The sequence below is a fragment of the Amblyomma maculatum genome, chromosome 3 (assembly GCF_055883805.1).
Source record: "Amblyomma maculatum isolate TAMU_Amacu chromosome 3, ASM5588380v1, whole genome shotgun sequence".
Classification (NCBI taxonomy): domain Eukaryota; kingdom Metazoa; phylum Arthropoda; class Arachnida; order Ixodida; family Ixodidae; genus Amblyomma; species Amblyomma maculatum.
Window position 1 is genome coordinate 83,085,565 of NC_139346.1, and position 13,136 is coordinate 83,098,700.

Genomic DNA, 13,136 nt, shown 5'->3' on the forward strand with positions numbered 1-13,136 from the left:
CACCTGGGGTTCTTTAACGTGCACTGGCATCGCATAGCACACTGGCGCCTTGCTTTTCGCTTCCATCGAAAAGTGGCCGCCGAGGCCGGGATTCGATCCTGTGTCCTTGGAAACAGTAGTCTAGCGCCGTAACCACTGTGCCACCCCGGCGGGGCAAATGAACAAAAGTAACGTTTGGCATGGTTTTGCTTGGCAGTTGAGTACCGAGTGACTAGCACAGGGTTTGGCAAAATGTGCCTTCCTCAAAATGAAAACCGGATGGTTTTAAGTAAAGGAAAGGCACACTGTTGTCTGTCCCACTTCTCGGTGAACACCTCTCCCAATTGGCGGCATAGAATTGGAGGCATACATGTCGGGGGTTCGAATCCGTACTACAGACAAGCTTCTCAACTTGACTTGCAGATGAACGCCAAATGAACAAGTAAAATGGTATGAGACAACCTTGAACATTAAAAAAAAGACAGTTGCATAACAACTTGATAACAATTAGTGATATTTTTGGCATCTCTTTGTGCTCATGCCACCTATGAAGCAAAAATGCTTTACCTTAAAGTGTAGTCCCCTCTATAGAACCTTTTTCAAGAAAGCTGATGCTGCCACCTCAGACTAGTGCAGCAGTAGAAGTAAATCGACAGAAAAGAATGCTGCACCAATATTATTTACCATTGACAAGCTCGAAAGCACAGCCCGCCAGTGCAAAAAAAGCATCTCTTCATGGAGTGTTAACTTTCTCATATGCCCAACGAGATACCTGCTCTGCACTGGAAGTGGAAGCCTACCATTAATCTACCCAATTCCTCTAAGCAATTTTACTACACAAGACGACATGAAGTGAAAAGGCAGAGACATTCAATATGTTCTCTAGTCCAACAGTGAACAGAATTCCTTGGTGACAATGCCCGAACACTCTGGGAAGGAAAGGAAAATGCTGATAACCTATCAGATAATAACCAATTACATTGATTAGAGGCCAGCCTGGCTAATATCGGCTGCACAGAGAGTAGCGATAGCACAGTGTGGAGATAAGTAACAATACAGGTCAAGTGCGCTACTTTAACAACACAGAGGCACATGTCGCATTCGCTCAGGAATAAACTGAGGCAAGTTGAAGACACAACAATGCATAAATGTGGCAGAAAAGCCAGCAAACCCAGCACATGTGCTCACTAGTTAATCAGAGCACTAACTAGTGCAAGACTTGCAGCAGCTCTTCCCCCCGGACTGAATTAATGGAATGAAATTTCAGAAATGAACTAATGGGATGATAATGAAAATTGTTAGTTTGTGTTATGCTTCATGGCACATAAGCAACTCAGGCTATCATGCGCCGAGCACGAGGTATACAGTTTTCTTGGTGGAGGTTTAAAACATTAGGAAATCAGCTTAGCACTGTTTCTTTTAAGACTAAAAACACAGGACATACTAACAAGTGCATTCTCCCCTAGGAGCAATGACAGATGTAATTGTATGTCAGATGTAGAAATGCAAAATATTTTTTTTCCTTAGTCTTTCACGCTTTTTACACAAGAATAAGATGTGGTTTATTGTGAGCTCTTGTCCACAGCCTCCACATATTGGCTTATATTCTTTCTTCAGAATAAAATTGCGTGTCAGATGTGTGCATCCAATTCAAATGTGACAATGCTACTGCGATGAACTTCGAAAGGTGGAGTTTATTTCATTGTCCAGAATATTTATTTTGCTCTGTTTTCCCTGTACAAATTGTACATCTTTATGTGGTATGTTTACTTTTTCTATTTTAGCATTAAGGGCAGCTGCAGTGCTTGCATCAGCTGTCTTGTTACCACTGATTCCAATGTGGCTAGGTACCCAGCACAATTTAATTTCGTGACCCTGTGTTTCGGCCGTTTAGACACAGTCGATTAATTTCCTAACAAAGGTAAGCAAAACATAAGCAAAACTTGCTGTTGGGCTAGTTCCTGTTGCATTTTTAGAGTAATGCTGTGATTATGATCAGGGAGTCTAGATTATACTCTTTTCGAAGACGCTCTCTACTAATTTTTCTACAGCTAAGGAGATGGCACAGCATTCGGCGATGAAAACTGATGCAAACTGAGGCAACTTTTTTTTTGCATTTCTCTTTTACTACACCACTACCTACATATGAAGCTGTTTTAGAATCCCTTGTATAAAATGCTTTGTGATCTGTTTTTCTTCCAAGGCCACAAACTCTTGCAATGTGTATGTGTGGTATTTGTCTTTTTTTTGGAACTGTCAGCGCAGGGTCACACACAGAGGGAAAGCTGTACAAAGACTGTACTGGGTCAGGTCTCTGGGCAATATTGGGCAAGGTGTCCGTTACGTATAATTCCTGCCATTTCCCTTCAAAGTGGAGGAGGAGTGGTATGATTACTTGGGGTTTGTTGGTAAACAGTGTTCGAGATGGGCGCCTTGAGAAAAAAAAAAAAGAGCAACCCAATTACACGCAATGTAAATACCTGTGAAATTACTTGTAGCAAGGTGATTCTTGCTACAACTGATTGAGCCTTACCAAAAGCCAACTTTCTAATCTCAGCACAAGGTGGAAATAGTATGCTCAATAGAGATCACTCCGGACCACTGCCGCTTTGGCATTGCCCTTGCAGAGGCTTTTATGTGCAGCTTTTCAAAGGTATCGAACTAGGCAACCTGCTTTGATAAGACGCGAACTCTTCATGCTGAATAGCATTATAATGCTGTTGAACCCCACTAAAAGAATACACTAGGATCGATAGCTAATTAAAAATTACAAGCACCTAAACATTGGCAAAACCAAGCTTCCTGCCATTTTAACAACAGCGCGGCCTTCCCGTCCCTACCCTACCACCATATTTCAGAACATTTCCTGTTAAGCACTCGCGCGATGCAAGCTGTACCGCGCCTTTCTATCATTTCATAAATCAGGCACCCCCACAACAACAAACCCAAGTGACCGGGTAGAGTGCAAAAGGGTGAAGAGACCAGCACAGACACTGCCACAAGTGTGTTGGATGTTTATTGCACGCAGTCCCTTTTATAGCCCAATACAATGAACTAGAGACTGCAGTGCAAGCAACTGAGCAACAGTCCAGCTCTACAAAGGCCGGTGAATGTAAACTTCCTCATTCCTAACATGAAACTGTTCATCTCTGGATTCAAAATACTTATATTAAGGGGCAGAACATAAAGAGATGCTGCTTGCACACAGAATAAGCCCAAGCTGCTCTGGAGTTGAATCAAAGCTTAAAGCGAAAAGAATTGAGAGACAGCAAGATGATTTAACAAATAAAAGCGTACTGCCATGCTTGCAATTATATAGATACAGTACATCCAAATGCAGACCCAACTATTCCACACGCATGCAAGGAAGACTCAAGCAGGATGAACTCCCATGCTCACACAAGCCTTCCTAGTGCACCTGCACATATTAAAACCTGTCTTGCCTCAGACATGGAAGTGATGCAACGATCGTCATGGCTGGCAGAATGGCAAATTTTTGTACCGCGTGCAACGCTGCATGACTCACTGGAAAACCAGACCTTCACAGGAGAGGCCCAAAAGCAAGCATACCAGGGCTAGTTTTGCAACAGATCATGCTACAACAGGAAATGGGCAGCATTCCATACGGAGTTATTCAATGCAAATACTATGAAACAAAAGGAAAGCCTTTCAGGTTAACCTGTCAGTCTCTGGCTTTGAAATGAAACAAAGCATGCTGTAGGCAACGGATACCTTCCAACATGTGACTTATGTTTCTGCCCTTTTAAGCAAATATACTGTGCTCCAAGATATGATGGCAGAGCATATGTGCTGCCGAGCCAGCAGCTGCCATGCTGTCGCCCCCTCCTAGTGTCAGGGGAACAGAAGCTAGAAACCAGACACCCCTCTGAGGGGGCGGACAGCCTCCGCAGCTCCCACCCTTCGCAGGGGATAACACTACGAGTGCAGCGAACTGCTGCTGACACAACAAGCCGAGAGGAGTTCCCTGCCAACTGCATTCTACGATCACCGCATCCGTGAAAGCGTCCAAGAAAGCACGGGTACTTTCTCCAGCCTTTTATAGTTATCAGCACAGAAAACTCGTGCTTTCTGTCAGCCTTCCAAGTCACAATGCTGTGGAATGCATTCTCTTTCTCCGAGCCAGCAAGACAGATCCACTAAACATGCAGTTCTATGACCACATACAGAATGCCCACATCAAACAAGCAAAAGGCAGGTGACGAAGTGAAATGTATCGAAGCTACCACGAAAAGAACACACAGCTTCACACGTTTAGGCACAAAAGCAGACAAAGGACGTGAACTGAAGAGACAGGTGGGCCAAGAAAAACTGCAACATCACATGAAAACCTAGCATGAATGAAAACGGAGCCCTTCAATGTCAAAACCGAACAAATTTTTGATAAACAATGACCGCATCCCGATCATGCCCAGGTACGGCACATTACCATAAACAAGGGCAAACTCATTCCTGCACCACACCACTCATTAGGACAAGCGAAATATAGAGCACCGTGCCGAGAGTATGTGACACAAACTCCCGAACCTATTGGGCAACAAAGCAAACTCCTTTCTACTAATTTCACCTTCACCATCTAATTCACTGAAACACTACGCACTAAATAAAGCTGTACAGGCTGAAAGAAAAAAAAAAGGCAGGCATGCTGCCTTAATACTTATTACGCACATTGAAATTTTTTTAACACCGAGTCCATTGACTGCTCTTTGCAGAAGTGGGAGGAATAGCAAAAAATGCTACTAGAGGTTGACACTCTACAGTACTGAAGCAGCAGCAGCCACGAGTTTGAGGCAAGGGATTCCATTAAAGCACTGTTCTTTCACACTTGCAAGCCAATCAAGACAGTCCTGAAGCTGATGGCTTTGCAGCTGCAATGACTACTGCAGTGACAAGAAAGCTGACACCAAGCGCAGCATCAAGGAGAGTAGCCGGGCCAGTTGGTACATGATCACTAAAAAAGAGCGCACTTTCGAAAGGACACAGGGAGTAAGACAACACACAGTGCTTTTTAGTGACCAAGTGTAGGGCTGACATTTTTTGTCTGCATATTTTATTTCATTGCATTTTTAATTCATTAAAAGACCTCTTTTCATGAGCCATTACATAAAGGGTGGATACATTTTTTTCACGTCTGCTGGCTCTGCATGCGATGTTTGTGGGGCACATCATTGCCACGATGCCCTCAGAAACGGCCCTCCTGTCAGCAGTTGTATGAGAAAACAAAACTGCAAAGATGACTGCGCATGTGGATGGCAGATAGAGCCGATGGCAAAAACCTTGTTTGTAATGCGGAGACCAGGGATTAAGAGGCACCTTACATAATGAATACAAGAAGGCACGAAAAGCTAAACACTGTAATACACATGCAATGAGCACCATATACACATGCATACAAGTCTGGTTTGTAATGCGGAGACCAGAGTTTAAGAGGCACCTTACATAATAAATACAAGAAGGCACGAAAAGCTAAACACTAATACACATGCAACGAGCACCATATACACATGCATACAAGTCTGGAATCTGACTGGATTGTCTGGACAGATAGCTGCCAGGCATGTGCACTGCCAAATAAAGCTGTACCTAAGCATAACATTGATCAAATATACATGATAGCAAGAGAAAAGCCTCGATTCCAATTAATTGGTTTCAAAAATGAAGGTCAGTTGACTGTTCCAAGGATTGCTAGCCAACAGGCAACTGGGATCTGAATACAGGATGCAGATAAGCAACTGTTGCACCGTCCCTTCTAGCTGGGCTAGCCTTTGCTACCGCTTAACCAATGTTGCATGATACGCACAGAATGGAAAGCCCCCACAACAGGAGAAAACTTCCAGCATGCAAGCTATGATCATTCCATATGGCAAAAAGTTATGAACATTGAAGCATTCCAAGCAACAGAATTGCATGAGCTGCATTTCAACCATGGCAGCCTGCCCAGCAGACAAGTAAATATTAAGCATATTATCAAAAAAGACAACATGCATAGAACACCGTAACCAAGCATACGTGCTGGCAATGCCTTGCCTAGACTTCTAGAGTCCCAGTATACACACTCAATATGACCACTTCTGAGCAGCAAAATGCCTGCTACCTCCTGAAATGAATGCCTAACCAATGCACACCAGAACAGCATATAGTTTGCAGCCACCCACCCACAAATCAAATCTCCGTGGCTCAGGGTACAGTGAGTGAACACTGTTGGGTATTCACTTTTGGAAGAACAAGACAAGTCCGAAAGCAGTGCGTTAAAAGCGTTATATTCGGGAAGGGGCAACGCACTCGGCACCATGCCTGGTCTACGAACAGGGACCTCGCGGAGGTGCGCGCGCCCAGCCAGAAAACAGACTACGATAACCACACCGGGCGCACAGACGGGGAAGCGACGGTGGGCAAAAAGGAATTGTGGGGGAGGAGGTTCCTCTAAACCCGTCCGTGCGGCACAGACCAACGATAATTGCTGCCGGGAGGTGGAGGCATCGTAACAGACTGCACGGGCTAACCACGGCCGCCCCTCGTAAAAGACTGGGGGCGAAAGCGATGTGCGCTTTTACAGACGTAGGTACTTGCGATCCTAGTTAGAAAAGGCAAGGCGTTGCCAACGGAGAAGGGGGAAAAGGGCCCACTTCCGCGAAGCAACGCCGCGACAAGCGGTGGGCGGCTATCGGGACGCCGGAGCAGAAGACTGCCATGCAGCCACGCGTCCGAAACCAAAACAAGCGCACGTATGCGGCGTGGCCCACATTTGCAGTGGGCGGAGCAGGAAAATGGAAACAAAATGACAGAAACCGGGAAGGATAAAAAAAAAAAAAAACTGGACTCTCTCCGGCCAACAAGAGAAGAAAACGAAAAGCGAGAACACGCGTCTTGCGACGGCAGTAGCGAGTAAGCCCAGCATCATTAGACAGGGTGGAAGAGAGGAGGCGTTATGTTTATTTCTTTCGCAAGCACGCCGCTAGCTCGCGAAGCAACGGCCAGGCGCAGCCTCCTGACAGCACAATAACCGCCGACAATGCACCGGCAGCGAACCGTTTCAAAGGCAGAAGCGGCGAGACTGCAGAGCCGCGAAGCGTAAGGTTCTCGCGCGAGACATGCTATTCCCAAAGAATACTGCTAATCGAGCGCGGAGACAAGGGTGTGTACGGCCGTGCTTATATCCCCTTGCTTGTTTGATTTCTACTTGGCGCGTAGTGGGTGGAGTTAACGGGAAATGAGACGGGGTCTGCCTCTCTTCCGGACATGCGACCTCGAGAAGCGAGCATACAAACTCACGTGAGCGAACAAAGACGCGCACCAAGAGGCGTGGATGACGCTACGCAACGTCGATATATTTTTGGGGGCCCTCCGGCCAGGAGCCAAAAAATATCGCTCGCGCACGTGCGCTGTTTACAAAAACATAGGAGTGTAGGGGTCCGCTCACAGCAAGCGCGCTTCCGAGATTACTCGCTACACGGCTGGTCACGACGAAGCGAGCGGACGACTTCCGGCCTGAGCCTCGGCTCCGAACCCTGCGCCGACGTCGCATTGTAATGTTTACTGTTCGCTCAGGACGGGACCCTCTACGAACGGTATGCTTCTAGCTGGACGACAGCGAAGCAGCCGCACAGAAAGGCAACAAAAAGGAGGCCGCCCGTGATCGATACCCTTCGCGCAAAAGCCGACCCCGGCCCAGTTTCGCCCTCGCTTCGAAACCGTGAGGGGAGGTTCCGGGGGGCCGAAACCACGTCCGGACACGCTCATAGCGCGTGAATGAAGCTGCAAACCATCTTGTTGCGACCACTAAATTTGCAGCCAGTGGCCATCGCGGCGTGCCTTCCCGATAGACCGAGCAAAGGAATCTCCGGCTTCGTCGAGAACCCGTTTTCTTTTCTGCTCTCCCCTTGGTCGCAGCACTCGCAGAGGCAGCGCATCGTCGAAGGACGCGGCGCCGGCTGTACCCGGCACTGAGAAAAAAAGGTCTTAAAGCACAGATCTATTAAAGCAGACGAACCGATGGTCGCTTCCCGAATGTCAGCCTCCGGTCAAAACATCGCTGTCACACCATCGGGTCTCTGCGCTTTCTCATCGATGACCAACGGGGGGGGCGTATCGGAGCCGCTAGTCCCCACTTGCCGGCGGCTCGAACCCGTGGGAAAATGCGCCGTGCCGGCGTCTCGCATCGTTGCCGACAGCCGCCGGCGTCGAGGCCCCAGCTGAGCCCAACGAGCGGGGCCAGCTTTTAAAGGTCCCAGGATGACTCCACGCGACTGTCTACACATTAGGCCTAGTACCGGTTGATGACTTCGAGACGAGGCTTATAATGCGAGACAAAATCGCCGCTGTCTACTCAGCTCACCTGTAAATGCTCTTGAAACCGTATCGGTAGTAACTGCGTCATCGTGGCTCCGAATCCCGCTCCTTCGCGATGGAGTTTGGCCACACGCTCCTCACGAAAAACGATTGAATGAGGAACACCTCCAGTGGCTCTAGTCACAGTCCCGTACGCACAAACTTCCACCCAATATGGCGTACGCCGGCCATGTATCTGCCGAGGTAATATAGTCCGCATCAATAACAGTTATTATCGCTGTAGTTCCATGTTAAAACTGCATATATTTCTGCTTTTATTACAATTGTATTTTTAGATGTTGTCATAATATTTTTTATTTTAAAAATATTGTTTTCGGCTGTCAGCAAAAATACACCGGCGTAGGAACACGCCGCATCCTGCACTGCCTGCACTACGTGCACTGCCACATTGCATGCATGAGTCGCATGGTTGGGTTGTGTGAATGGAATTTGGTCGTCCGTGATCTTGAGTGCAGTGGTTTATCTGTGTCTGGTTTTTGTGCGCATCTTCTATCCGACGCTGTTTTCACCTTCAATGCTGCAAATTCGTGCGCTACCCGAACATTGGCTGTTGAAGCTCGTGTAAATGGCCTCTGGCGTTTACCATATGTTGACAAGCCGTCACGCGATCTTTTTCGACGGGCTGCTTGTCTCGCGACACTGTCGCTAGCAGAGCTGTTCACTGAACTTCGGTGGCGCGGTATTATAAGTGCTGTAATTGCGTAACAAATCAGCTGATCACATTCTCACTGTCTCTTTTGTCGCATGTCAGTTACGATACAGCTGTCATTACGCTGTTGTAGCTCGTATGTAGTACCTGTTCCGCTTAAGTGCTGGTTGTTTAGTTTATCAGGATTAATGCCCAAATTGGTTCAGGCTATGAGAGACGCAAAAACCTATAATTGCATCACGATTTTCCCCGGTTACCGCAGATTTCTTGTCTTTTTACAACCAACCAGCAAGAAGCATTTTCCGCCGCATAGCCATGACTTCGCAAATTCCGTAAGCCTTGCATCTAAATTAAGTACGACGTTACTAGCCGACTGTATTGTCTCTTTATAAGTAGATGTTATTTTAACAATTTTGTTATCCTACTCAGTCTGGACCAAGGCAACATTTAGCATTTTGGGGATGCTGTATTGAACTTGTCTTGAGGTAAATAGGCGATTTGAATCCATTCACGACACCTTTTTTTGCTATGGTTAATGTACAGGCACCAAACATTGAAGTTTTATTTGAGAGCTCAGACTTACCAAAACTGCAAATGTTACCTTTCTGTTGGCTTCGGCAAATCTCGGGTATTACTATGATCACATTTTGTACAAGAAAAAATATTTGGTGAGATAAGTACACATCAATTATAAAAGTGTGAAATTTTAATTTTCAGGTGCTGCTAAGCACAGAGGGACAAGACTGCTCCTTTCATCTAGCAAAAAATATATTCAACCATAGCCATAGCACAAGTTACTATGGCTGTGGTAGCAACTATTTGTCCTTTGTATGTTCACACCTTGAATAGAGAGTCAAAGGATCCACGTGAATGAAAAATCAACCAATTCAAGTTGTGGTCCAGACCTGCTGAACGCGTTTGTATTAAAAGCAAAAATTTCCTCATGCCAGTGCAGTAATCGCTTCCATTAGCCGTGCTGTAGTAATTCATTACCAAGCATAATTACGTGTTGTTGAGTGACGGGCCACATATTGAGGAGACATGCGGGAATTTCTTTTCAAAATCGGAACAGAGAGTAGCTTGGTTACCTCCACCACTAGGTGCTCATCTTAATGCAAACCATAAATTGTTGCTAAAGTAAATGTTGTGCTTAACACATACAACATTTTCCTAAATTGGAGAAAGCCTAACCATGCCACTCTGACCAATACCGAAATAATGAAGAAAAAGGCTTTCTGCTGTTTTCATTATTGAAAATGTTGTGTTACATATGTTGTTTACTATTACTCTCAAAATAATGATACAATGAAACTGTTCCAGGAATGAAATTAATGCGGCAAAATGCTGAGTGCATCGACAGCCACCGGCAACAATGACAGCAGTGATATTTCTACCAGCAAGATCATCCACAATAAATGCCACGCACTTACTTATAAAGCCACCAATATACACTTTCAGTACTCTTCATCTTCTTCATGGTCATGTGCACAGCGTACAGTTGGAAATATTTGGTCTTATGGTGAGGCAAACGAACTCGTTGAAAAGCTTAAAGCATGCGTGGACATGCGTTAAAACTAATACCAGCTGTTTGGGCTGCACAGGTGCGCAGGTGTAAGTATTTTCACGTAATTCTGTCCGGTGAACTTTGGCTCGCGACTGCACACTGATAGCGGGTGCCCTTTATTTCAGATCAAGCTGGATCAGCGATCATTGTGCTCGGAAAGAAAATTACAGACAGTATGAATGCTGAAAGCTGCAAAAATAGATGCTAAATGCATTACTGGATCAGAAAAGGGGCATTCCTTTTTCTTGTTTGCACAGTATGTGTGTTTACTTTGAATGCTGTTTGTTTGCACTCGCTGATTGAAAGGCATAAAATAGGGCCCGCAGATTCCAGTTCTACTGTATGACAGCCATTTGATGCCTTTATGTCTCTGCCAAAATGAAAGGCATGAATTATATCTTGGCCCATGAAAGAATCGATAAAATTGCACAGGTGCAGCCAGAAGCCCCAAGTATACATGGGGTGCGGAAAAAGTCATTCCCCTCTTTTTTCAAATACTATATATTAAAAATTATGAAACTATAAAATGCAGCCACATATCTGCTCTGAAATGCAATCTCTGTTAAGCTGCTTGGCTTTGTGTCACCAGCAAATAAAAGCACGCGTTGTGAATCCTTTGTACTAGTATTTTTCCTTCTGGTACAGACATGTCTTTGCAGAGCGAATAGCATTCTCGTTCTGAAATCCAGATCTGCAATGTACAGAGATAAGGTGCCAAGCCACAACTGCAAGGAGGATGGAATTTCCTAGCAAGCAGTTAAATATGCGCAATTGCACTATACCATACTTATTACTATATCATCGGGTTTTTTTTATCATTTTCATCTTATCACTTTATCATTTTCTCTGTAGCGTGAGATGCGCCGAGATTAGTCTCGAAGGGTTGCGGGCAAGCACAACTGCTTCTGTATTATTTCAAACTTTAGAGAGTAGCAGACTTTTCCATTGCTTCTTACGTTTTCAGGCTGGCGAAGACTGGCACCATGAAGTATTTGGAATAACCTCTTACAAAGAAGGCGTGCACAACCTTGTTTGGCTGTGGCACAAAGGCATAAAAGTTGATCGGGATAACGTTGAAAATTATTACAGGTCAAGGAGAATACGCACGTGTAATGTTTTTGCATTTCACGAAATTTGAATGAACTGTGTTTGAAGAAAAAAAAATGAGGGACATTACTTTTTAGACACCCGTCATATTTTTGCATTTACAGTAGCATCCTCTTTGGTAACGAGATGAGACTATCGCCATCCATGCAGTCACTGGCAGAGATGCATACATGTGCTAGATGCACTGTCTGATGCTAGTCCTCCGAGTTATGAGGTCAAAGCGGACAGAACGGCGGGGCTGTCCTGTCAATCCATGTGTTAGTCTAACCTGGAAGAGTATAAGCTGAGGGAGGGGGGGGGGGGGGGGTGAAGAGCAGTGTCCCTCTTTGCCAAAAGGTATGAAGGATGAGCCCCCATTTTATGTCCTATATTCTAAAGCACATTGTAGAAGACGTCAACAGGAGGCACTATAATGAAATTTGCCTCCCCTTCAACACTTCTTATACAGAGACCTCCGAGATCAATTTGTCTTCATGACTGCAACCTTGAATGCACCAACCATAGTGCAGGTTTGCAGGACTCTTGCTTACATTACACAAAACAACAAAGAAATATGCCCTGTAAGAGCAGCTACGTGTAAGGACATGTTTCAGTCACACTTGATTCATTATGAGTTCATTCATGATGTTCATCATGTGTACAACTGAGTAAGCACTTTCTTATGCTTCTCTGTATCGCGATAAACCAGCTTAGTTTGCTTAATTGTTATAGTTGCAAAATGTTAACCACAAACACGGGGTGCGAGGCTGAAAAACAGCAGGACTCGCTCATCGGCACAAATCATTCATTACCCGCATGTTTATTTTGTTTTTCATACATCTTTTTTTTTCTCTCCAAGGGGTATATTTTACAAAACTTCAGTCATTTGTTATCTTTTCAGGTTCATATCTCGTCTTCTGCGCTTGATGTGTTCAAAATGAAAGGCTGATATGCACATCATTGCATTAAGTATAGACCGTTTTATCACGGGCACTGCCATCTTGTATATGTGGTGCCATCTAGCGGCCAAGCTGAGAACTGCCATGCTGGTATGTGCGGCCCCATCTGCGGAACAAGCGACAAGTAGCGCACTTCGACATTTCGGAGCATTCGCATGCAAGTATTTACCTTCTGAAAGTACCTGGCTAAAAGAAAAAAAAGACTTCTGCAGAAGCCATTCGGTCAGAAATGACCAAAATGTATGTTCCTGATCTGGTCAGCTAAAGGCTACAAGTCCGATTGCAATTAGTGTGCAACTTTTATGTGGCACAGAGAGGCTGTGGTGCACCACTGGCCACGAGGGCAGTGAAGCAAGCAAGGCAGGGCTGCTTTCGATCTACTTTTTATCCTTAAACGATTTCTAGAGACGCACTACCATAACAATTTGAGCAATGAAAGAAAGCTAATGGAGCCATTTCATCTCTTGTTTAGAAGCAATGCTAACTGCACTACATTTGTTGGGTCAGCCGATCATTCATATACTGTTGACTG

At 45.2% G+C, this 13,136-nt stretch overlaps 1 protein-coding gene across 1 annotated transcript in view; it reads right to left on the bottom strand.

Moving 5' to 3' along the window:
* Positions 1–8,516, bottom strand: part of Chc (clathrin heavy chain) — a 49,887-nt gene extending 41,371 nt beyond the window's left edge. Inside the window, exon 1 of the mRNA XM_084597685.1 lies at positions 8,333–8,516. Within this exon, the coding sequence (XP_084453811.1) occupies positions 8,333–8,374 (42 nt within the window). The 5' untranslated portion in view covers positions 8,375–8,516. The remainder of the gene's footprint in view (positions 1–8,332) is intronic.
* Between the last annotated feature and the right edge of the window lie 4,620 nt (positions 8,517–13,136).